This window comes from Gossypium raimondii, chromosome 4 (assembly GCF_025698545.1).
Source record: "Gossypium raimondii isolate GPD5lz chromosome 4, ASM2569854v1, whole genome shotgun sequence".
In the NCBI taxonomy this organism is placed as follows: domain Eukaryota; kingdom Viridiplantae; phylum Streptophyta; class Magnoliopsida; order Malvales; family Malvaceae; genus Gossypium; species Gossypium raimondii.
In genome coordinates this window covers 3,499,076-3,526,774 of record NC_068568.1, presented here as the reverse complement: position 1 = coordinate 3,526,774, position 27,699 = coordinate 3,499,076, and the positions used below count along the sequence as shown (strand labels likewise).

At 33.1% G+C, this 27,699-nt stretch overlaps 1 protein-coding gene and 1 long non-coding RNA gene across 2 annotated transcripts; one reads left to right on the top strand and one right to left on the bottom strand.

Moving 5' to 3' along the window:
• Positions 1-1,573: 1,573 nt before the first annotated feature.
• Positions 1,574-3,680, bottom strand: LOC128040566 (uncharacterized). Its single transcript, XR_008195280.1, has 2 exons — positions 3,461-3,680; positions 1,574-3,036 (listed from the first exon to the last, which is right to left on the bottom strand). It is a non-coding gene; the product is annotated as an uncharacterized LOC128040566 (long non-coding RNA).
• A 6,987-nt stretch (positions 3,681-10,667) lies between these two features.
• LOC105779132 (L-type lectin-domain containing receptor kinase IX.1) lies at positions 10,668-12,676 on the top strand. The gene has a single exon (XM_012602878.2). The coding sequence runs from the start codon at positions 10,839-10,841 to the stop codon at positions 12,465-12,467; it is 1,629 nt and encodes a 542-aa protein (XP_012458332.2). The 5' UTR covers positions 10,668-10,838; the 3' UTR covers positions 12,468-12,676.
• The last annotated feature ends 15,023 nt before the right edge of the window (positions 12,677-27,699 follow it).

The window sequence follows — 27,699 nt, the reverse complement described above, 5'->3', positions numbered from 1 at the left end:
TAATTAAAATTTTAACAATTTTAATTGTATTTTAGATATTTTTATTTCGGATAATCTCTTAATAGGTTCTAATGGAATTAATAGATATAGAAGTGCATGTTTGAGTGGCGTTTATTGACTCGAGTTAGTGATCCTAACTTTTGGTCCAACCTTTGTTATTTGCGTCTCTTGCTTTATTGTTAATCTTACAAAGCTTTCTGATTAATTTTAGTTTTATACATTATGAATTGGTTCAATTTAATTCCTTTAATTTGAAGTTTTAAAATTGTAATCTTGGTATTTGTATTTTAATTTGGTTAATTTTAATTCTTATACTTTTCGAATTGGTTAAATTTAATTCTTGTAATTGGAAGTTTTAAAATTGTAGTCTTAATATTTTAATTTAGTCAATTTTAGTTTTTATACTTTTTGAATTAGTTAAATTTAAACCTAAACAATAGCAATTAAATCTATTTTGTTAAATTCTAATATTAGTCCCATATAGTATACATAAAGTTGTAGACTTATTCCGCGTTCTCTAAATTCATCATTTTTAATCTTTATGCTTTTTGAATTTTAAATTTTAAATATTAATACTAACGGCGATTATTAAATCTATTAATTGGATTTTTTTGGATTCATCATTCCAACTTGCTAATTTGAACAGTACATCAAAGGAGGGCCTATTGTTGGATTTGTAGATTTGAGCCCCTGAAATGTTTGTGTGTATGCATGGCTAAGTAAAATTTTTGAAATTTCTTTTACGAATTCTGATAGCAGTAATTAACTCGATGATGGGTGTCGATTCCACCAATATAATCCTACGCCTAATGTAACACCCCTTACCCGAGACCATTGTCGGAGTCGAGCAAGAGGCATTACTTAGCTTATCTTACTAATTCGGAGTATAAAAACTTGTTTTGAAAATTAATTTCACTATTTACTGCAAATCTGTCCAATCGTGTAACAGTTACTAAATTAATTATAACTCGAGTTACGGGACTCAAAATTTAATTCCGCAAATTTTCCCTGAAACTAGACTCATATATCTTCCTACTATAAAATTTTTAGAATTTTTGCTTCAGTCAATTAGTACAGTTTATTAGTTAAAGACTCCCCTGTTTCACCACTTGACTGTCCTGACCTCTTGCCACTAAAAATAAATTTTCTCATTGTAGGATTTTCATATGAAGTTATTACTTGTTTGTATAGAAAATAGACTCAATAAGTAATCTAAGCATGTAAAATACAACTCATAAATATTTTTTTACAATTTTTAATGATTTCCTAAACTCAAAACAGGGGACACCAAAAACTGTTCTGACCCTGTGTCACGAAAATTCAAATATCTTAAAATATAAAACTCCTTTTGTTAAACCGTTATTTTTCCATGAAAATAGACACAACAAGCTTTAATTCCATATATCATTCACCTTCTAACTCATTATATACTATCCTAGGTGATTTTTAAAGTCACATCACTGTAGCTGCTTGAAATCTGTTTCTTTGCAAACTTTTACTCTTTCATGATTTCCATGCATGATTTATCATCTAAATATACATATTACCAAACATTATCACATACTCACACATCTTCCTTTAGCAATATCATAGATAAAAACATTCAAAATGACTAATCCCTATACATCACTTAGGTATAAACATTACTTAGGTACATGCCACGTTATCAAAAGAAAGGTACATCGCTAAATTCTCTGAGGTCGGGACTACTCTGGATGCTGGACCGAACACTGGATTTCTACTAACTTGCGCACGGAAACAACCGTACACTGAGCATGGGAATACTCAGTGGTATTACCATAATTCAAATTTATAACATTAATGGATAAATTATATACATTTAATTTATGTCTACAATTATTCATTAATTATCCCATACTTTAAATCAACTTGACCATTAATAACAATAAGCAATATTTCATTCGGTATTCATACCTTATTTCACTATCTAAATTTTATTGGATTTTCACATCTCATTCCAATAATTTATTTCAATTCATATGAAATTCATTCTATTTATCACTATATTTAGTATCAATTCTATTGCAATTTTTACTCACTAATATCATATAACAAAAATTTACTCTTAATCAAATCATGAGCTTTGGGTTCATATCTTCAAATCTCTTATCTCGATTTCCAATTCACCTATCAATTCACAATTTCACTTTCTCATTTCTTTCCATACCTCAATCAATCACACTTATTCAATTTTTTTTTCATTCCAATTATTTACCCTATTAACAAGACTCGGACTTTGGCGGATACACGGATCCAACCAAACACACCAGAATGGCACCCAGTGCCTCATCGGATAGTTCGAAGCAATAAAGTGACACCCAGTGTCTCATCGGCAGAGCCGAAGAAAGTTGGTACCCAGTACCTCATCGAATCTATCCGAAGTAACAGTATGACACCCAGTGTCTCATCGACTCAAGGTCAAAATATCCCTGAACACTTCCAATCCTATGGCATGCCAACTATATCCGACTCAGCCCGACTAGTTAATAGGGTATTCAAATCATTTTTCTATTTCAAAATCACTTTCGATTCAATCACAATTTAATTCAGATTCACTTCCCACTTTCTAATCAATATACAATTCAATACCAATACATATTTCAGATATTCACGTACAATCATACTTCAATTCAATTCAAACCACTTTTCTATCTATACTCAATTCACATATTCACACATAATCATAATTTAATTCACTTTTATTCAATTCATATTTTTAATTCATTTAATTCAATATCGATATTCACCTTATTTTTATTTACTAAACATATTATTCAAAATTCAACAATTACTATCAATAAATTCAATACCAATACGTGTGTGTATATATCTATATATTTCATTCAATTCAATCATGATACTCACCTTAAATTTGCTTATAATGTATATTAATTTAAATTTCAACAATGAATAATTAAATTCGAATTATGGTAATACTAACCGAAATTTTCTCGAATCACTCCTTGTCCACCTTCTCCTTTCCTTTCTCGTACAATGACTCTTGCACGACATTAGCTACGTAATTAAACAATTAAAAATCATTAATACACAATTTCATCAAAATATTTCCATTTATACCTAAACTCTAATTTAATCCCTTATCAATACTAATTTTATTTTTCCTAATCTAACTCCATATTCTCTCTTAATTCTCACTATAAACTCATTTTAACTCTTCAATTTCACCATAAATCCCTAATTTCGAAATTCTCTCAATTTAGTCCCTACTATTCAAAACTTACACTTTATTTTACAATTAAATCATTTACTAACTTCTAACTTGAAATTAAATCAATTTAACCCTAACACTTCAATTTATTCAACATGAACATCATCTAATAATCTACTAACTTTCAAAATATCAACATAAATCAAGTAGTATTTATCTCTAGGATTCCAAAACATCAAAACTAAGAGAAAAGGGATTAAATTGACTTACCAAATGAGCTTAGAACCTCAAAACCTCAATTTTCTCTTTTCTTTCTTTCTTTTCTTTCTTTCCTTCTTTCCTTCTCTGTTTCGTCCATGCTATTCTGTTTCTATTCTCTTTTCTATCTTTTATTTCATTAGTTTAATATAATAACAATAAAATAATAATATAAAATTATTTACTTAAATAATAAGTAAATGTGTAATAATTACTAATATATGTATTTTATTTTTCCACATTTCATCATATACACCATACATTTGTCAACAATTTTGTTTATTTAAAATATAATAATATAATAATATAATAATATAATAATATAATAATATAATATAATTTACAATATAATAAAATAATAATATACTTCAAAAAAATCTCAGATTTTATCATGCATATGCCGCCTCATTTATGGGACTTGGCATATTTACCTATTTAGTCATTTTAACTTTTCTTTAATCTATAATTCAACTTTTACCTTTGTTGCAATTTAGTCCTTTTTAATCAATTAACCATTGGAACATTAAAATTTCTTAACGAAACTTTAATACTACCCTAATGACACTCCGTAAATATTTATAAAAATATTTACGGCTCAGTTTATAATATCGAGGTCTCTATACCTCGTTTTCGACCCAATTTTCCTAATAATTTCTTTTAAATCACAAAATTCGCTAATTCAAAAATATTTCTAAAATCACGCTGAACTTATAATTATTAATTAATAAATTTTTCTAACGTTTTCATCAGATTTAGTGATCTCAAATCACTATTCTGACACTACTGAAAATTGGGCTGTTACACCTAATTTGTAAACTTGAGCAGTATAAGGAGTAGGGTCGATCCCTCAGAGACTGGGTTCACGTAAAATTGTTGCTCTTTCTCGACCAGATTCGTGTCTGGGCAGTTGTCGTGCCCAAGAAATTTGGGGGGAGGATAAAAATTGAAACTTGAAATAAACAGAAAAAAATACGTAAAAAGTAAAAGCTGAAAACAAATAATAAAAACAGTTAAATAAATCTGAAGAAAGATTAATTAAACTTAGCTCAGCTTCAGGCACGGGTTTTTCCTCGTCTTTGAATCGATCCTCGAAATTAGATGAACTCCTCTTTTCCAATAAGCTAGTTATAGATACCAAGGACGCCTCGGACACCAACTCTTCCTTGTGTAAATTAGTTATGAAACGTCCTATAACTAAACCTTACCGATCGAACAACCAACGAAACGTTCGTGGTTTAGAACTCCGGCAGCTTTGCGTTCTAGAAGAGCCTAGCTCGAACCAATATCCTCAACCGCTTGAGACATTTAAATCCGGTTACTACTTCCCTTGACAGAGCCAAACAGCAATCCCCACTTGGCACGCCAATGTTTTCACGAAAAACCGATTAGATAATCAATCCTTTCGGAATCCCAACTGTATGTCTAACCACACTAACTCAAACGACATCTTTTTTTTGACTTAGTGTCGATTTGACTTTGTGAGTTGATGAAGTCATACTCTTAATCCGAAGAAGTAATAAAAATTGAAAATTAGGAATTGAATTGCTCGGGTTCGTAACTCATGGATCTTGAAGAAGCTAACATCGACCTGAAGCTGAAATGGGTTTAGTTAACTAAGGTTTGGGGCATATTGGAGTTGGTCATATCTTGAATAGGTTGGATGGAAAAAAATGTTGAAATGGTAAAAAGTGGGTGGCTTAATATGTGGAATAGTTTTTGGTTACACGGAATGAGAAAAAAGTTTGGAAAAGGAAAAGAAAATTGTAAGTAGTGTAGGTTGGGGACAAGCTAGAAATTAATAAATTGAAAGTAAAGAAACCAAAGGCAACAAATAATTTTGAGAGAATGAAGGAAAGATTGCATTCCAAAGATGAAAGCTTGATTGAAAACTTGATTAAAAACTTGATTATTAAATGAACATAGTAGCCCCCTATTTATACTAGTGGCTTTGAACAAATTTGCCAAATTAAGGGCCACTAGCCATAGAAAATCAAGGAAACAAAATATTTTCATGATATCAAAATTCCTACATAATCTCCCACTAAGTCAACATAAAATTTCAGCTAATTACATCTTGGAAAAATTCTGCTTTGGCCCGCCTTCTTTGCTCCTTTCTTCAATCTAGCCCCAATTGTTTCCTTTTTTTTTTCTAATTAGCCTCAAATTGCACCCCTATATAAAATTCAATATAAACATGAAAAAATCAGTGATGCATTCTCATAAATTGACCAATTAAATTACATAAAATATGTATTTTTAACATTTAATCACTCGAATTTAAATTTATATAATAATACTAAAATAATTTGTGAGTAATAAACGGATTTAACTCTTTAATCATATTTGCATATTTAAATTCAAATAATTTTAAAAATACAGATATTCGACCCATTTCCGTTCTTAATAAGATTAAAGATGCTATCCAAATTAATATTTATATAATCTATCAGGTCGAATAGATCATCAGGCCGATATCTATGTCAAATAGCAACACATGTTAGAAAATTATTAACTAAATTCAATAACTTAATTAAATTATTATCTATACTATTTAAGAAATTTTTATTGAATTGGTGTCACCTATCAATCGAGTCTGATTCGGTTAGAAAACTATCAAAAAATCATGTATTTAAAAAGTAAATTATACAATTACGTGAGTATTTTTAGCTTTTTATATTTTATATATCAATACTCTATAATGAGATTTAAACCAAATACATCGTGCATATAAAACGTTTTCTTTACCGTTTAAACTAAATTAATTTTAGTTTTTATATGAAACTTTAATAAGTATATTTGTTAATAAATTTGTTCTATATTTATTTTTTTCATTTTGGTTGATGGAAATAAATTGAAAGCTTAATTAAATAAATTTAAACAAAATTCATCAAAATAAAATTAAAAATTTATTTATAATTTAAACACGAAAAGTCAAACTAAACCATCAAAATCTTCCAACATGCATGAAGGTTGCGATAAAGCAATCCTAATTGTACACAGACTCTTTATCTATTGTCATTGATGGACCCCATAAGTCAGACCTTTAAAATGACTTGTGAGAAAATAAGCAACAAGACAAGTTAATTTATAACTTTCTAAAATTAAAATTAACTCAAAATAAATTAATTTATAATTTAGTTGGGGTGGGTTGGAACTTTCCTTTTATGGAATAAACATCAAAATTATATTTGAAAATATAGTATTATAGATGTCGGTTGAGTGTTAACTCGATTGTCATGAGTATTGTTATTAATGTAGGAGAATATGAATTTAAGTACGCTGAAACACATTATCTTTCTACGAATTTACTTGCTCATTTTACCATGGCTGCATCAATTGATGTTGGTAACATCCAATTCAATTTGACTGATTTCACCCAAAATATGCCTAGCATAGGCAATCCAACTCACCACCAACCAAAGAAACAAGGAATTAAACGATAGTGTTGGTCGAGCCACTTATTACCAAACAATGCACCTTTGGGACAATTCATCAGGGAATCTCAAGATTTCACCACTTGTCGAAACAATTTTTTTAAATTCAAAAAACGGGGATCGACTTTGAAAATAAAATGGGAGTCGCCACCAATCTTTTATTGAGGTGTGATCGGATCACCTTAAAAATAATTTTTGGTCTACGAATTTTGAGAAAATAAGTTCGGAAGTCGGTTGCGCACGAGGAAGGGCTAGCACCCTCATAACGCCCAAAATTGGTACCAAATTGGTTATTTAATGTCTTAGTGTCGAAACTTAACTTGAAAAGATTTTTAAATACGATCTCATGAAATGAAAGCTTAAATAATTGAATTGGTTAAATGGACGGACCCATTTCAAAGAAATAGATCACCACACTCAGTGAGTTAGAGTGCAACAGTTCAATCTTCAAAGTTAGGTTCATCCCTTTTTAATATTTTTTTTAAACATGTTTTAAGAAGGATATTTGATTATTTAAGTCAATCGAGAAATCGGAATCCAGTAAGTAGGGTTCAATTTCTCGAAATTCTTAAACATCAAATATTGCCTTTATTTTAAAATCGAGATAACAAAATGTCGTATCCAGTAAGTTAGGATCCAACATTTTGAAATTTAAAGAATTTTATTTTAATAGTTGTATGGTTTTAATAAAATGAACACTTGATTATCTTAATTCATCGAGAAGAATTGAAGCCCAGTAAGTTAGGGCACAATTCTCTCGAGAACCTATGAACACCAAGCTTTTTTTAAGGATTATGAAATAAAACGATTATGATGCTTTAATAAAATTCAACTCTTACAAATGGATAAAATAACAATTTAAACTTAAACTAGAAGCAATTAAACAAATAATAGGCAAATACAAACATTGACCTTAATCATATCATACAAACATCCATATTAATAATTTAACAACCCATAAAACGAATAAAATAAATAAGGTTTAAGAAATAAAACATTTATGTATAAAAATTATGTAAAAAAGGTTAATCCAAAGTTAATGATATACTCTATATACATATATATACTAAAAATAATTTCATATAAATTATATATTTTTTAAAGTAATATTGATAAAATTAAAACATATTGATAATAATTTAAAAAATAATGTATAATTTTATTTAAAAATTTGTACTAATAATAAATTTGAAAATAATATCATACTAAATATCAAAATAATGTTAGAAAATGAATTAAAATAAGAATTAATTTGTTTAAAAACATTTTTTTGAAGACAAAATTAAATATAATAAAACAATTTTGAAAAGTAATAACAATATTATAATAAAAATATTAATAAATTTAAAATCGGAACTTAAAATTAAACCAAAAGGAAAAGCCAAAATTAAATAAATATAGTAGATTCAAAATATTATTATATAATAAATTTAAAATATAAAATACAAACTAAAATAATAATCTATCATATCTTAAATTATAATAATTGTAGATTTAAAAACCATCAAAATCAAATGTTACAAATAACGTTAGATTTTATAATATACGAAAATAGGATTAATTATAATTAAAAAATGTTATTGATTTCTTTTTTTTTAAACTAAACTCATGTTAAATTAAAATTTATTTCAAAATTGGAGGACTGAATCGACAATTAAACCCAAAAGCTCAGAATAATCAAAGTCAAGTGCAGTAAACGGTATCGTTTCAATTTGGATCTAAATGAAAACAGAACAAAATATGCAGTACGAATTACAAACAATTAAAAGAAATCAAATCGCAATTCCATCAAACATAGAGGGACCCATTGAACAAATAGACCAAATGATCCATAATGCGCGGATCCTTCCCGGATCGGGTCACCATTCGGATCTGGTCACCAAAACGATGTCGTTTCAAAGTCATTGCATTGGCTTTAAACGACGACGTTCAAACTACATAATTAAAGTTTTAAAAAAAACCTAATAATCTATTAACTTTGAAAACCTAAAGAGAACTAAGGTTCTCTGCGCCGTTCTGGGCATTGGGGCATGCAAGCAATTGCTGACCCTAACCCATACTTCGATGATGACGGAGAGAGCCAGGATCCCACCGCCAGGTACGCCTTTTCCTTTCTTTTTATTGTCTCTTCTCTTCTCTCTGATTAATGACACAAAAATAAATAAAAGAAAAAAGAAACAAGAAATAACTGGTGAAAGGAAAAAGAAATGAAACCCAGAAAATCACCTTTCGGTATTTCAAAATTTCTTTGTATTCTGAATGCGTGTGTGTAACCCCTTACAAATTTCAATCGGTCCTCTTTATAGCCAAACCAAGAAAAAAAATAAAATTTCTCTATTTTTTTGCACTTTCTTCCTATTTTCTACTAGTATTTGCTGTCAATCTATTATTGTTCCCCCTTTCTTTACTGTTGTTATTTGTTTTGCTGCTTGTTTGTTTGTCCTTCTTGCAGGTACGGCGTACGGAGGGTAGACGTGGCGTGTGGAGGCACGAGTGAGGCTGAGGGAGAACCTTGTTGGCTGCGGCGTTGGAGGCTTACCATTCAGCTTTTGATTTTGCATCGTTGGGCCACATAGTAATTGGGCCACTGTTTTAGGAATTGGGTCTAGGTTAGATTTGGTTTCAATTGTATGGGTATTGGGTTAAAAATGATTTGGGCCCATGTATTTGGACTTTAGACTTTTAAATATTGATTTGGTTTATTATTATTACGGGCCGAGAAAATATTGGGCCTTACACCACTCATTTTTCTTTCTCCATCGATTCCTTCAATAAGTCCTCCGGTGATAATGATTGTTCTCATTGGCTATGAAGATTACTATTTTGGGTAAACTATCAAAATAGTCACTTTTGTTTGCCTTAGGTTACATTTTAGTCACTTATATTTGAAATGTTACGTTTTAGTCACTTACGTTATCATGTTGTAACATTTTAGTCACTGAGTCATTAATTGTCAACAATGGTGTAACGGTAAGTTGATGTGGCACGTTAAATCATCATTTCAAACCAAAATTTTAGGTTAAATTCTACAATTGGTCCCTATATTTTTTCATTTTCAACAATTTAAAAAATTTCTTTTATGTTCTTCTATTTTTTTTTCCATTCTCTTATGCTTCTCCCTCTATTTTCCTCCCTTCTTCATTTCTTTTAACATAGTTTTTCTATGCTTTCCATTTGTAACTAGTCCACAAGCTCGCCTCACTCGAAATATTTAACTTGTTCAAAAAAATAAAACATAAAAAACTACGTTGAAAGAAATGGAGAAGGAGGAAAACAAAGGAGAAGCATAAGAGAATGGAAAAAAAGAAAGTTAAAAAAACATAAAAGAAAAAAATTAAATTGCTCCAAACGAAAAAATATGGGGATCGATTGTATAAATTAACCTAGAATTTTTGTTTGAAATGATGATTTAACATGCCACATCAGTTTACTGTTACACCGTTAACAGAAACTAACGGCTCAGTGACTAAAATGTTACAACGTGATAACATAAGTGACTAAAACGTAACATTTCAAACATAAGTGACTAAAATGTAACCTGAGCCAAACAAAAGTGACTATTTTGGTAGTTTACCCTACTATTTTTAGATTTAAATTTTGTTCTTGTTATGGTTTTCCAAGTGTAAAGTAATGGTTATTTTCGTTCTTAATAAAAGTTGAATTTTCTTAGCAAAATGTACAAATATATAAAATCTTATCAAAAAAATCATATCGAACTTGTTGTGAGGAGACCCATTGACTTGTAATTAATCTAAAGTCTTTGTAGTTTTATAAACATTTATGACCACAATAAGTGGAGCCCATAGAGAAGAAGTCAATTATCTATTGAGTAAAAGATTATATGAAATTGAGATACTATATTGAGTAGAAGAAGTCAAACTTGCGATTCAGACGCCAACTCTAAATTTGTTGCCGTGGAGTTTGATACGTTTCGCAACCTATGGGATCCTCCGACGATGTCAGATCACGTGGCCATTGATCTCAACTCTGTAAAGGCTTCACTCCACCCTGTCGAATGGCTGTGGAATGATATTGAAAATGGGGGGAAAGTTGATGCTTTCATCACTTACAACTCCAGTACAAAAAACCTTAGCGTTCTTTTATGTGATGCTGATGGCCTTACTCATCAAAATTCATCTAGTCTTTCTGCAATATTGGATCTTAGTCTATATTTACCAGAATGGGTCACTTTTGGCTTCTCCGGATCCACGGGACGATTATCTGAGCTACACACTATTTATTCCTGGGATTTCAGCTCCAGCTTACAGGTTTCCATGAATCCAACCAGCAATCCTCCAAATGTGGCGCCAGGCCCTCCAATCAACCCCAAAAGGAAGAGCAAGACATGGCAGTGGGTAGTTCTAGCCATTGCTGGTGGCATTTTTGCATTGCTCCTAGTTCTGGGTCTGGCTTCGCTTTTCTGCAAGAGGAGAAAGTACAGAAGGATGAGGGAAAATGGGACCATGTCTGCCAACGTAGACATGGAAATGGTGACAGCACCTAGGAAGTTTTCCTACAGGGAACTCTGGCTGGCAACCAATAATTTTGCCGATAAAGGTCTCCTTGGAGAGGGAGGTTTTGGAAAAGTTTATTTAGGCTTCTTGAGGGACATCAATTCCAATATTGCTGTCAAAAGGATAACTCCAAATTCTCAACAAGGGGTGAAAGAGTACGAATCCGAAATTACCACTATTATCAGATTGAGGCACAGGAATTTGGTCCAACTCATCGGTTGGTGCCATGACAATAAGGTGTTCCTCATTGTGTATGAGTTCCTTCCAAATAGGAGTCTCGATTACCATCTACATAGAGAGCCATGCTTGTTGACATGGGATACAAGGTATAAAATTGCCATGGGAGTGGCCTCAGCGTTGTTCTATTTGCAAGAAGAATGTGACCAATGCGTGCTGCATCGAGACATCAAGTCAAGTAATGTTCTGTTGGATTTGAGTTACAATGCCAAGCTTGGTGACTTTGGGCTGGCTAGGCTTGTTGACCACGGACAAGGGTCTCAAACAACAAAATTGATCCTTGGGACTGATGGTTATATAGCACCCGAGTGTCTTGAGACATACAAAGCCATTAAGGAATCCGACATATACGGCTTTGGTATTGTTGCCTTAGAAATAGCCTCCGGAAAGAAGGCCGTAGCTGTGATTGAAAGGAATGGCAAGAGATTCAAGACAAAACTGGTGGAATGGGTTTGGGAATTGTATAGGGAAGAGCGTCTTTTGGATGCTGCTGACCCAAGATTGTCTGGAAACTACGACACGGAACAAATGGAACGGTTGCTGTTAGTTGGGATGGCTTGTGCTCACCCAAACTATTTTGACCGCCCATCCATAACACAGGCTATCGAAATACTTGGTTCCAAAGCCCCACCGCCCAGTTTACCACGCGAGATGCCGGTTCCAATATACAGTGCAGCTCTGCAAGACAACATTGTTACACCTTCAGCTGCCACTTCATCCTATACCAGTGCCTCCAGCAGAAGCCAAACTCAAAGTTCAGGCACTGTGTTAAGTATCCATTCCTTTAAGGATAAAACAATGGCTCCAGGTTATGACACGGAAGCCAAGCAGTGACTTCTTGGCAGTTGGTAGTTGAACCTTCTTTTTTTGTTGTTGTTGTTGTTGTTGTATATTTGGCTTCTTGGTTTCCAGTTTGATGCTGTGTTATATCCATGGTTTCTGGACCTTGTGTTTTGTTCTTTTGATTGGGTATATACGAAGATCACTCTATGTAAATATTTGATTCTTCTTAGTGTAATGATTGCTTTGGTTGATTTCAAAAATTTAATTCATTTAATTTTTAAATTTAAAAATAAAAGTTGAATTGTTAACACTATTAAATTATGTAAAATACATCCAAACAATTATAATTATAATTAATCATTAAAAAACACAATCGAATTGATGATCAGAAGATATTCAAACTTATATTAGAATAAATCTATATATAATTCACATTGTGGGACATAAACAAGAATATATATATATATATGATGAAAACCCACATATGATTCCTCAACCGATCGATATTGTTCCCAATAGGGATTTCGTCTCTTGACTCCGATGATAGCCTGAGTACTTGAAAAGGTAGTGATTCACGCAGTGGAAATGCCTTGTTAGGTGCCTAAAAATGTGGACTATGTACTCACATGGCTATTCACCAAGGAAATCTCTATATCTGGTCACTTGGATTAGCAATAATATTTATATATTGTTTTTGTTTTTGATACAAAATTAAGGGTTAGGGATGGAAGTCACACGATTTAAATCTGTATTATACGAATGTCTGCCAAAAACTTTAAGTACCACTCCATCTAAGTGAAGACAATATATATTGTTTTTGTTAGCTATTTTAGTTTTAATTTAACAATTTTTTGTTAAAATACATGTTAAATTTTAATTATTTAATTATAATACTAACTTAGAAATATTTTTAATTTTATATTTTAATTAATTGTTTTTATTAAAACCTTCCTAACAATGATAACTAATTAATTTTACATAAAATAATTTAATAAATTCCCTTCATTGTTATTATATTTTTATTTAAATTTTGCAAACTAAATAGATCACAAGGAAATTTTTGAGATATTCTTCAAACTAAGGGGGAGTGGGGGACCAAATGGGCATTCGTGAAACCATATGGGTAAGTATATATGTAACGCCCTAAATAATTTATTTTTATTTCTGTAAATACTTGACAAATGTGTATTTATTTCAGTGGTTAAGTGTTCTGGGTATGTGTTTGAGGTATTGAGTTCAAGTCTCATCTTTGTCAAATTTTGTTATTTTTTTATCCAAGCCTTACCCTTATTGAGTGGGCTTATATAAAATTTTCTGTTAATCTATATTAGAATGAGCTTGTTGGTTTGAGTGGTAAAGGAGTTGGTGTGTGTTGGAGGTCCTAAGTTCAAATCCTTGCATGAGTGAAGGTGTTTATTTTTCTTCGGTTAACTAATAGAGTTTCGGTAGAGCTAAAGTTTTGAAGTGGTTGAGATTGAGGTGTTAGTGGGAAGTTGGGAATATCAAATTGGTTTTAATTTTATTTATTATTTTTTTCCCAAAATTTCCTCTGTTGACTTTTTTTTCTGTTGCTTTTCATTCTCTACATTTTTTTTTCTTTTTCCTCTCCATCTTTCAAACTTTGTTCCAATTAAACTGTGGGTTTCGTTGACTGATCGGCATTGTTGTGCAATTATTGCTTCTTTCTGTCCAACTTTCAATTGCGATTTAATTTGGTAAGTTTGGGTAGGGTAGTTTTGCTTTCGTTTGGTAATCCTTTATTAATGGGTGTCGTTCATGTTGATTAAGGGAAGATCAATGGGCTCAGAATCGTCTGTCGGTGACTTAGTTGCGTGGGAATTACCGTTGTTCGATCGAAGGTAAAGGTTTGGTTGTTTAATGGATGAATGGACCGACTTGGGTTCAGTTTTAGTTTGGTTTTAAGCGTCTAATTTAGTGTTTTATTGGTCAATCTTAGGTGCTGTGAGGTTCGAGAGTGTTTCCGCATCGAAATTGTACCATGTGTGTACCAAAAATGCAAAAGATCAAACTTTGGTAAAAGCCAAAAAAACCTTACTTTCGACGCCACACGGGCGTATGCCTGGCCGTGTGGGAGACACGGTTGTGTGTTTGACGAGGGTATGGCCATGTGCAAGACACGACTGTGTGATAGTGTGGGTGTGGCCGTGTGGGCCACACGGGCTAGGCCAAGTTGGGCGTGTGGGCCCACATAGGCATATGAGACAATAATTTTAAAATTTTCCTAGGGTTTCACAAGTCGTTTCGATCGACTGTGGGCCTACCGTAGGGTCCGTAAAGGCTAACTAAACCCTAAAATTATATGATCTGATAGTCTAATATTCTGCTCTTAGTATGACACTGTTATGCATGTCTGATTAGTCTGATATATATTTGATATTTGTATATGACCATGTAAGCATGATAATTCTGATTTTATATATCTGATTGGGGTGGGATTTGCATATGTGGAGGAAGTGTTCTAAAGGGTGACCATCGCCTTTATTCTGGCAGATTGGCTGCATATTATCTGATATGTGTCATAATGACACAATGTGGTGTGTAGGGTTGGATGGGTGTTTTTAACCCCACATGGTGTGATGGGATGGTCGGAGCTGGTGTGTAGAGGATGGGGATAGGATTCTGTATATCTGTTATGCATATCTGTTTCTGTTATTTGAATCTGTAAAGGACTTAAGTCCAAATATGAATCTGAATCTGACTGTGTATGTTAATTATGTATGTATAACATGTCTATTTCTGATGGGTTACATACGAAGTTTACGTAAACTCACTTCTGTTTGTCTTCTCTGTTCAGGTAATCCATAGACTTAGGCGGATCGGTACAGCGAAATCTTGCGGTGACCACCAGTCTACGAACTGACTTAAAATAAATGTTTTATTTATTTAAAGATTATTTCTGGAAGTTTTGTATTAATTGGACTCTCTGGGCTGTTGTTTAATTTTTGGGATTTGGATTTTTCGTTTAATATTTTATTTGCGACTATTATCTAGAATCATGGTTTTTACTAAAACAAAGGTTTTCCAAACTTACGAATGGAATTTTAGGAAAATAACGCTTACTATAATTTTCGCTGTAAATTACATTTTGGCAAATAAACCAATTAATTAACATTTTCGACAATGGATATAAACAAATATAAGTTATTAAGCTGAAATGATTTAACTTAACGATTCTGTTTTCATAACTCATTCTTTGTGACATCTCCGGATTCGGCCATAACGTCTAAGCCGGGTTTGTGGTGTTAGATTTAGTGGTATCAGAGCCAGGTTACAAAACTCAGGCTATGAATTTTAGGTTCCAAAATTGTGTTTCAAAAGAATTGGTTTTCAAACAATTTGGATACTTTGAGAAAGTATGTGGTATATTGAGTCTCCAGCGCCAATCCTGTAAGTATTTCTAAATTTAGATAGAATACTCTAAAAAACTGTAGATAGAACTCTCTAAAACTGTACTAAGTTAGTCGGAAACTAAAACCTCTAAAAACAGTTCTGAACTTCTGAAAATTTATACATAAAATATCTGCTAATAAATACTGGAACTGATACATAAAATTTTATAGTGTAGTTAAAATTTAAATTTTACAATAAGCACTCGTGGAACTCGCAGACTTTATATTCGTGGCCGTGGTAAAGGCTGTAGGGGGCTCGAGCTGAGTCTTCCTCTCTAGGCAATATGCCAAACTTAAATACAAGTGAGACATCGGTTTTGCCTGCTACTGAGACTGGGTCTCGAAGCCATTCTGCTGGGGATGAAGTACTATCCCAAGCCATGTTGAGGATATTGGAGAGGGTCACTGGACCCCATTTTGGATCTGGGGGTCGTAGGTCAGTAACTAAATGACTCCGGTCCAATGGTGCAAAGTTGTTTAGGGGTGTCACTAAAGTCGTCCCTACTGTGGTAGAGTATTGGTTGGAGGCCACCGAGAGGATCATGAATGATATAGACTGTACTCCTGAGCAGAAACTTATGGGTGCAGTCTCTTTACTTCTCGACGAGGCGTATCAATGGTGGTTATCTGTTGAGGAGGGTACTCAGGCAGATCGTCTGAATTGGGACTTCTTCAAGACTAATTTTTAGGGGAAATATGTGGGTACGAGCTACGTTGATGCTCGTAGGCGTGAGTTCATGAATCTTACACAGGATGATAGATTAGTGGCTGAGTATGAGGCCGAGTTTCTAAGGTTGAGCCGCTACGCTCGAGGCATGGTGGTGTCTGAGTATGAGAAGTGTGTTCACTTGAGGACATTCTGAGAGATAGTTTGAGGATTTTGATTACTCCGCAGAGGGAGCGCGAGTTTTCTATTCTTGTGGATAAAGTAAAGATCGTCGAGGAAGTTAAGCGTGTGGAGCGCCAGAACAGGGACCATGAAAGAGGCAAGAGTAAGAGGGAGTCGGGGGCACTTTAGTTCTATTCAGAGGCCTAAGAAAAAGGCCAGAACTGATGGGTCAGTTAGTGTGGGGGTTCATGTTGCTCGTACTAGGATTCAACCATGTGAAGATTGAGGTAAGCGCCATCTGAGTGAGTGTTGGAAGAAGATAGGGGGTTGCTTGATGTATGGATCTTTGGAGCACCGTATTAGAGAGTGTCCATAGCGGGTAGATCAGATGCAAGCTTTAGGATCGGGTTCTGTACAGCCTCAAAGGGCAATTCAGCAGTCACTTAGGGGCTGTCGACCGGCTAGGAGTGGTAATTGTATAGGTCGTGGATAGAGAGCACCAGGTAGAGGTGCTAGTCAAACTAAGGTAAGGCAGCCTACGTTAGTTTATGCTGCTTGACGTCGAGAGGATAGAGATGCTCCTGATGTTATCACCTATATGTTTTTTATTTTTGATGTACCTTATACTACTCTGATAGACATATGTTCTACACACTTCTATGTAGCTAGTTCTGTTTCTGAAAACCTAGAGATTTTAGTCCAGAGCATTTCCAGTGAGACTATTGTACTGAGTCCGTTAGGACAATCTGTGCGGGTTAGTAAACTTTATAGGAATATTCCGTTAGTGGTGCAAGGGGATGTATTTCTGGTAAATCTGATGAAGCTTCCGTTTGAGGAGTTTGATTTAATTTTGGGTATGAATTGGTTGGTTGAGCATCGAGTTAGCTTAGATTGCGCGACTGGGAGGGTTGTTCTTAGGACCGAAGATGATAAGGAGGTGATTATGATCGGTGAGTATCGAGATTATCTATCTAATGTGATCTCCACTCTAGTGGCTGAGAAAATGATTCAAAAAAGGTGTGAGGCGTTTATGGCCTACGTTAGTGTTTTTGTTTCTGATGACTATTCTGTCGCGGATATCAGAATAGTGCGAGATTTTTCGGATGTCTTTCCTGAAGAGTTACTGGGTTTACCTCCAAATCGTGAGTTTGAGTTCGATATTGAGCTTCTACTAGGTACAGTTTCGGTGTCTATCGCTCCATATCGTATGGCACTGAAGGAGCTTACAGAGCTTAAGGCTTAACTTTAAGAGTTTCTAGATTGTGGTTTCATCCGTCTTAGTGTGTCATTATGGGGGGGACTGGTTCTGTTTGTTAAGAAAAAAGATGAGACCATGATGATGTGTATTGATTATCGACAACTGAATAAACTGACGGTGAAGAATAAGTATCCACTTTCAAGGATCGACGATTTGTTTGTTCAGTTCCGAGGGGCTTTAGTGTTTTCAAAGATTAACCTTCGTTTTGGGTACCATAAGCTTAGATTTAAGGAAGCTGAAGTTCATAAGACTGCATTTAGGACTTGTTATAGACATTATAAGTTCCTAGTTATGCCTTTTAGTCTGACAAATGCTCCGGCTGCATTTATAGATCTAATGAATCTAATAGTTTAGCGATATCTGGATCAGTTCATCGTGGTTTTCATCAATTATATTATGGTTTACTCTAAGACCGACGATGAGCATGATGAGCATCTTAGAGTAGTGCTTCAGACACTCTGAAAGAAATAGCACTACGCTAAGTTGAGAAAGTGTGAGTTCTGGTTGTAAGAGGTAACTTTTCTAGGGCATATGATTTCTGTTGAGGGGATCCGAGTGGATCCGAGAAAGATCGAGGTTGTGCTTGATTGGAAACAGCCTAAGAACGTATCTAAGATCCGTAGTTTTTTGGGTCTTACAGGTTATTATCGACAGTTTGTTGAGGGTTTCTCTCTGATTGCAGCTCCTTTGACTAAGCTTCTGCGCAAGGGTGTTTCTTTATTTTGGACTGATACACAACAATCAACCTTCGAGAAGCTCATGTCTGTTCTGACTCAAGCTCCTATTCTAATATAGTCTGAATCTGGTAAAAAATTTATGGTGTACAATGATGCATCGCACGTTGGGTTGGGATGTGTATTGATGCAGGATGGTAAGGTGTGGCTTTTACGTCCCGTCAGCTTAGGATACACGAAGAAAATTACCTGATGCATAATTTCGAGTTGGCTGTTGTGGTTTTGCGTTAAAGATTTGGAAGCACTATCTGTATGGTGAGAGGTGTATCATCTACACTAATCACAAGAGCTTCAAGTACCTCTTTACTCATAAAGAGTTAAATCTTAGACAGCGTCGATGGATTGAGTTGTTCAAATATTATGACTGGATGATAGAGTATCATTCTGGTAAGGCCAATATGGTGGCCGATACTCTTAGTCGTAGAGCGATGACTGATTTGAGAGCAATGTTCACTTATTTTAGTTTGTTTGATGATGAAGGTATGTTAACCGAGTTGCAGATTAGGCCGACTTGGATTGATCAAATTCGGGATAAGCAGTTAGAGGATGAGTCTTTGGGTTTGCGGTTCCGTCAGGTTGAGAGTGGTAGTATTTCAGATTTTGGGCTGAATAGTGATGGGGTTCTATTTTTCGAGAACGAATTTGTGTACCGGACGATTCTGATTTGAGGCAGTCGATTCTAAGAGAGGCACATAGTAGCCCTTATACTATGTATCTTGGTGGTAATAAGATGTATTAGGATCTCTATGAATTGTATTAGTGGCCAAGTTTGAAACGTGAGGTTACAGATTTTGTTGCTCGTTGTTTGATGTGCCAGCAGGTTAAGGCTGAACACTAGTTACCTTTAGGTTTGCTTCAACCCGTTAAGATTCCCTTATCGAAATGAAAAAGAGTAACGATAAACTTTGTTAGTAGGCTGCCCTTGACACCCACTAATAAGGATTTCTATTTGGGTCATCGTGGATTAATTGACTAAGTCTGCTTATTTTCTTTCAGTCCGAACAGACTATTCTCTGTAGAAGTTAGCGAAGCTCTATATTTCTGAGATTGTAAGACTTCATGGGGTTCCTGTTTCGATAATTTCTAGTAGAGATCCTCGCTTCACTTCTCGGTTCTGGAAAAAATTACACGAGGCTCTAAGTTTGAGATTAGACTTCAGTACTGCATTCCATCCTCAGACTGATGGTCAATCTGAGAGGGTGATTCAGATACTAGATGATATGCTTGGGAGTTGTGTGATTGATTTTCGAGGTAGTTGGGGTGATTTTCTGTCACTAGCTGAGTTTGCCTAAAATAACAATTTACAGTCTAGCATCCAGATGGCACCTTACAAGACTTTATATGGTCGTAAGTGTCGTACTCCACTGTGTTGGACTGAGTTGGGTGAGTGTCGGGTTTTGGGTCCTGAGTTGGTTTTTGAGACCGAAGATAAGGTTAGATTGATTAGGGATCGTTTGAAAGCGGCTTCTGATAGACAGAAGTCTTATACAGGTTTAAAGAGGTGAGATATTGAGTACTTTGTGGGTGACTTCGTCTTTCTTAAGGTTTTCCCGTGAAAAAAGTTCTAAGATTTGGTCGTAAGGGCAAGTTGAGCCTTAGGTTCATTAGGTCATATCAGATTCTGAAGCATGTGAGATCAGTTACTTATCAGTTGGAGTTACCTCCAGAGTCAACCTGTATCCATGATGTGTTTCACGTCTTGATGCTGAGGTGGTATTGGTCTGATCCATCTCACGTTGTCTCTATTGAGGAGATCGAGATGAGGTCGGACTTGACTTTTGAGGAGGAGCCGGTTCAAATTTTGGATCGTGATATTAAGGTTTTTAGAAGGAAGTCCATTGCATTAGTAAAGGTTCTATGTCGGAATCATAGCACTGAGGAAGTCACGTCGGAACCTGAGGACTCGATGCATCAATAGTATCCTCATCTGTTCTGATCAGGTAAATTTCGAGGTCAAAATTTCTTTTAGGAGGTAGAGTTGTAACGCCCTGAATAATTTATTTCTATTTCTGTAAATACTTGAAAAATGTGTATCTGCTTCAATGGTTAAGTATTCTGGGTGTGTGTGTGAGGTCTTGGGTTCAAGTTTCACCTTTGCCAAATTTTAATATTTTTTTGATCCAAGATTTACCCTTGTTGAATAGGCTTATATAAAATTGTATGTTAGTCCATATCAGAATGATTCTGTTGGTTCTAGTGGTAAGGGAGTTGGTGTGTGTTGGAGGTCCTAAGTTCGAATTCCTGTGTGAGTGAGGGTGTTTATTTTTCTTCAGTTGACTGATAGAGTTTCGGTAGAGCTAAAGTTCTGAAGTGGTTGAGATTGAGGTGTTAGTGGGAAGTTGGGAATATCAAATTGGTTTTAATTTTATTTATTATTTTTTCCCAAAATTTCTTCTGTTGAATTTTTTTCTGTTGCTTCTCATTCTCTACGTTTTCTTTTTCTTTTTCCTCTCCATCTTTCGAACTTTGTTCCAATTAAACTATGGGTTGTGGTGCAATTGTTGCTTCTTTCTGTCTAATTTTCAATTGAGATTTAATTTGGTAAGTTTGGGTAGGGTAGTTTTGCTTTCGTTTGGTAATCCTTTATTGATGGGTGTCGTTAATGTTGTTTAAGGGAAAGATCAAGGGGCTTAGAATCGTCCTTCGGTGACTTAGTTGCATGGGAATTACCATTGTTTGATCGAAGGTAAAGGTTTGGTTATTTAATAGATGAATGGATCGACTTGGGTTCAGTTTTAATTTGGTTTTAAGCTTCTAATTCAGTGTTTTATTGGTCAACCTTAGGTGCTGTATGGTTCGAGAGTGTTTCTGCATCGAAATCGTACCGTATGTGTACCCAAAACGCAGAAGATCAAACTTCGGCAAAAGCCGAAAAACCTTACTGTCGACGCCACACGGGCGTATGCCTAGCTGTGTGGTTGGCTGTGTGCGAGACACGGTCGTGTGTTTGACGAGGGCATGGCCATGTGCAAGATACGACTGTGTGATGGTATGGGTGTGGCCATGTGGACCACACGGGCTAGGCAAAGTTGGGCGTGTGGGCCCACTCGGGCATATGGGCCAATAATTCTAAAATTTTCTCTAAGGTCTCACGGGTCGTTCCAATCGACTGTGGGCCTACCGTAGGGTCGGTAAGGACTAACCGAACCCTAAAATTGTATAATCTGATAATTTAATATTCTACTCTGAGTATGACACTGTTATGCATGTCTGATTAGTCTGATATATATATTTGATATTTGTATATGACCATGTAAGCATGATAATTCTGATTATATATATTTGATTGGGGTGAGATTTGTATATGTGGAGGAAGTCTTCTGAAGGGCGACCATCGCCTTTATTCTGGCAGATTGGCTGCATATTATCTGATATATGTCATAATGACACAATGTGGTGTGTAGGGTTGGGTGGGTGTTTTTAACCCCACATGGTGTGATGGGATGGTCGGAGTTGGTGTGTAGAGGATGGGGGTAGGATTCTATATATCTATTCTGCATATATGTTTCTGTTATCTAAATCTGTAAAGGACTTAAATCCAAATATGAATCTGAATCTAACTGTGTATGTGAATTTTGTATGTATAGCATGTCTATTTCTGATAGGTTACACACGGAGTTTACGTAAACTCACTTTTGTTTGTCTGCTCTGTTCAGGTAATCCACATACTTAGGCGGATCGGTGCAGTTGAGGCTTGCGGTGACCACTAGTCTATGAACTGACTTAAAATAAATGTTTTATTTATTTAAAGATTATTTCTGCAATTTTTGTATTAATTAGACTATCCGGACTGTTGTTTAATTTTTGGATTTGGATTTCTCGTTTAATACTTTATCTGCAACGGTTATCTAGAAACATGGTTTTTGCTAAACAAAGGTTTTCCAAACTTATGACTGGGATTTTAAGAAAATAACACTTACTATAATTTTCGCGGTAAATTACGTTTTGGCAAATAAACCAATTAATTAACATTTTCGACAATGGATATAAACGAATATGAGTTATTAAGCTGAAATGATTTAACTTAACGAATCTGTTTTCATAACCCATTCTTTGTGACATCTCCGGATTCGGCCATAAAGTCTAGGTCGGGTTTGAGGTGTTACAATAAATTACACTAAACTTAAGGGAGGCAAGTGCCTAAAGTAAAGTGTTTGGACTTTTCTATCAACCCGAATTAAAATCCAAATGCTTAAGCTTTCAATTAATTCATCTTATTCATTATTCTGGAGCTCACAATTGTTTAGAGAGTAGACTCTAACTCAAATAATCGAAAACAAAACAAAAATAGAGACTCCCTTGAGAAGAGCTTTGCGCAAACCTCCAACTCGTAACCAAAATTTAAACTTATAAATTCAAATTATAATTATTAAATGATTGCAATTATAATTGCTCTCAATTTAAAATCTCAACTCAAGAAAAATATTTTTTTAGTACACTAAAATTATTCAAATAAAATACCAAAAAAAATTTGCTGCAGAGTTTCTCTTAATAATTTGTATTATATCAATTAGGGTATTTATAAAGGAAAATATACAAAAATTTAATTTTAATTCAAAGCTCCAAATTAATTAAATCGGGGGAGTTTTATACATGTAAGACTCAAGATAACCAAAGTCAATGACACACTAATGGAGGGCACTCCCTATGCCACGACATCAATGCCCCTTTGTGCCAATTGGGTCAATCTAAATGGGTCCAATTTTTTAAGCTTGAATGAAAAAATTAAGCTGAAATATTTAATTATTTAATTAAAATTTATGGACAAATTTATTTAATTATCCGAGTAAATTTAGATTACGATGATTATGTAATTTAATTTTTCACTTTGAACTCAATTATTTAATTTATTCATTCAATTAAATAAAATTTATAGAAAATCAATTAATCTTAAGTCATCTTTTGCCTCTTTGAAAAAGTACATTTTCTGTGTATAGTAATTCATGCAATCTATTTTTCATCATTTTGCCCATTCATTCACAATTTTTATAATGCAAATCATTTATCTTACATTAGGTTGGAGTATTATTTTCTAGGCATGTTTTATTATATGAGTTAGCAATAAACTAACTCAGTTGGTAATATTTAGTCACTTCCATGTCTTATATTTTTAGTAAAGAAACTGAAAAATTTTCGCTTATTTTGAATAGGCATTATTTTTTACATGAGTTTTTGTTGGGGATCAGCTTGTTTAGGCAACGAATAAGAACAATAGAGAAGAATGAATACAAATACTTTACATAGAAAACTCCTCCGAAGAGGATAAAAAATATGGGCAAAGGAGGCTTCGACTTTTCACCAAATGAGTAAACAAACGAGAGTAATAAACCTAAATGTACTAAACATATAAACCCAAAACCCAAATACAAATTCGTAACTCAAAAACAAAATTATCTCCTTAATTACTACGAAAACTCTCACCAAAACTCATCTGTGATTACATCTTGTAGCCCTCAAAAGAAAAACCCTGTAATATGACATCTTTAATTGCCTTCTTAATTGGCCTTTTAAAACATGAATACAATGGCCCCTTTAAAATCATACAATGGCCTTCTTAATTGTATTTGATAGCTTTGAACAAATGCTTTGCCAATTAGATAATTAGTCAATCTATTGACTTCTAATATTTGTGACTACTGCAGGATTATTTGTGTAGTGTGGGCATGTGATCTAGCCTAGATATACATTGATTGTGTGTCTTTCGTTCTTAATGCTATTGATAGATTAAATTCTTAAGTGATTGTTATAGGGTTGTTTATCAATAAGGGAAGTAATTAATGACAATTGTCTTAATTATCAATAAGATAAGAAGAGATTAGGTTGCTAGACAATCATCGGCAACTATAACCAATTTATTAAAGAACATTGAAAATCATCTTTGCATCAATGATCGAACTCTTAAATCAAATGAATAATTTACTTTAACTAGAGTTTCATCTCATTGATTTTTCCCAAAATTTTATTTGTTTTAGTTGAAGGAATAAAATTTCTACTAATCCCTGTGAATCCGACCCTACTTATCGCTTCTACTAAATTTTTTCAAGTATATTTTAATTTTGGCAACTTTGACAACCGTACACTCCGTATGTTTTAATTTTGGAAACTTTGACAACAGTACACTCCGCAATGAAAATGATCATTACTCATACTAGTAATGATAAAATAATTTGACCCAAACAAATGACTCATACAATGTCAATGAGAATATATGATTTACTATTTTTATGGAGCTATTATTCAACAATTGTGAGTGAAGCATTATCATGTATAAGTCATATACCCAACATAATAACATTTAACCCACTACCTTAAGATCATAGGATAAATTCAACTTGGTTAATATCTAATGTATTGTCAATTCAAACAATCGCATATATATCTTTATTTTTGGTGGTTGTTTCGATAGCTAGGACAAGCTATCTCTCTAATTGAACTTATAGACAACATAATATTGCTTATATTAGTCGTTTGTTTAATTTGACCCCATGGTATATGAATAATTTAGATTAACTACTAACATAAATTGTTTTCTTTTGTTACAATTTAATCATGTAATGCAACTTAATTTTAATTAAATCTTAAGTAATCAATGAGTCAATATTTACTTTTACAATTTGCTTTACTTACAAAAAAAAAACCCATTTAAGCCATTATACAAATAATATTAAATGAATATGTGGTCATTTTTATATATTCAATTACTTTAAAATTTTACAACGAAACGAAATCATTTCGATGAAGGCACCAATCCCCTTTCCTCATTTTCAAAGAGTGTGTTCGATGTTCACCTTGATAATACCAATTAACGTGTTGGATGTTAGAACGAGGTAAGTCTATGAACTCGAGTTTTAGCGGTTTGATTTTTTATTGTTTGTTGTTAATATAAGAGGACGTGTGTTCAAGTGTATTAAAGCGTATTATCCTTATATTTATGAATTGAAAGAGGTTACGAGTAATTCTAAAATTGTATAAAAAATTACAAAAGATTTTTATTTTAATATTACAATTGTTCCCAACCAAAGAAAATAATTGCAGATTAATGTCAGTTATTATAGATTATATCAACAAGTATTAGATGCAATGTTAAAGTATATTGTATTCTTTAAGAGAGATACGAGTTTGAACTTTGAAGATGATATTCTTAAAAGAACAACTATGAATCTCGAACATAAATATAAAATAGACATGAAAATACAAAAGAAAAATTAAATTATCTTTTACATAAAATAAATATTTGATTTATTTTTGGATTTGTATTAGTTATATCCCACTTTCGATTTATCACTCTATTAAAATGATGAGTCATATAGTTTAAATTATATTTTAATCACCAAATTTAAAAAATTTATAATACGATCACTACCATTTTTTTTCATAAAATTTTTTTAAGTTATTTTGGATTTTGGGTTGTTGACACCATTTTTTGATTGAAAACGGGGTCGACTTGAGTTTTGAAAAATGAAACAAAAACGGGAGTCGCCACCAATCCTTTTTTTGATAAGGTGTGATCGGATCACCTTGAAAAGTGGTTGTTTTTAATAAACGATTTAATTTTACTAAAACAACGATTTTGGTCCACGAAATTCAGAGAAATGAGTTCGGGAGTCGGTTACGCACGAGGAAGGATTAGCACCCTCGATACGCCCAAAATTGGTACCTAGTTGATTACTTAATGTCTTAGTGTCGAAAAATTGAAAACTTTAATGAATTTAAAAATACGATCCTAAAAACAACTCGGATGATATGGATTGAAATTCAAGAGGATATTTTGCTATTTGGTTAAATGAGAAAAATCGACACCCAGCACCTTAGGGCACGTTTTCTCGAATTTCCCAAATGCAAAACATTGCCTTATTTCGAATTTTTTTAAAAGGATATTTAGCCATTTGGTTGAACGAGAAAAATCGACACCCAACACCTTAGGGCATGTTTCCTCGAATTTTCAAACGCAAAACATTGCCTTATTTTAAAATTTTGAAAGGATATTTAGCTATTTTGTTGAACGAGAAAAATCGACACCCAGCACCTTAGGGCACGTTTTCTCGAATTTCCAAACGCTAAATATTGCCTCAATTAGAAATATTTTCTCTTTTTTTTTTTTGAAATATGATATTTATATGCATGATGGAATAATAAACATGATAATGGGAATAATAAAAAAGGCAACAAAAACGAATGATAAAATAAATCAATCATGCATATACCATAGCAAATAAATAAATAAATTAAAGCACAATAATGGGCATATAAATAAATACATAAATGAACACAAAAATAAAGTAAGATATATGAAAATTATAAAATATGAAAATATGTATGTACATACAAGGGAAATATATATGTATATATATAAAATTATGAAAATATGAAAACATATATATATATATATATTAAATTTATAAAGTTTATGTAAGCGTGTATATACATGTGTATGTATATAAAGTTTATAAAACATGTAAGTATGTGAATATATTCGTAAAATGTATATAAATACATATATATAGATATGTATGTAAATTAAAATATATAGAATATATAAGTATGTACGTATACATATATATAAACAAGTTATAAAAAAAATATGTACATGTATAGGTGTATATGTATGTATATATAGAATAAAAATGAAGCTAAAAATAATATATTACTAATTAATATAGTAGTAACAAATAAATAAAAGGAAAATAAAATTAATAATAGTTAATAATAGTAATAATAATGATAATAACACTAATAATAATAATAATAATAAACTAAATAATGAAATTGCTAAATCATGGACTAAATCGAAGTAAAAACAAAAATACTGGGCGAATTTTAACATGGAAAATAAAAAGGGGACTGATTTATAACGCGTGCGAAGCCCAGGGGATCGATTTGGAAAATATCCCAGTCCCTACACGCAGCGTTTTGACACGGGCTGAAATGAAACATAAATAAAATTATGTAGCTGAATTAAAGAAGCAAAAAAGGGACATATTGCATTAAAGCGCAAAAGCGGAAGGACCTTACGCGATAATATCCCATTAATATGGAAATACGCGGATCCTGG

What these genes read in the sequence shown, in the direction of transcription:
- LOC105779132 (XM_012602878.2), top strand. Translation starts at nt 10,839, where the DNA reads ATGTCAGATCACGTGGCCATTGATCTCAACTCTGTAAAGGCTTCACTC.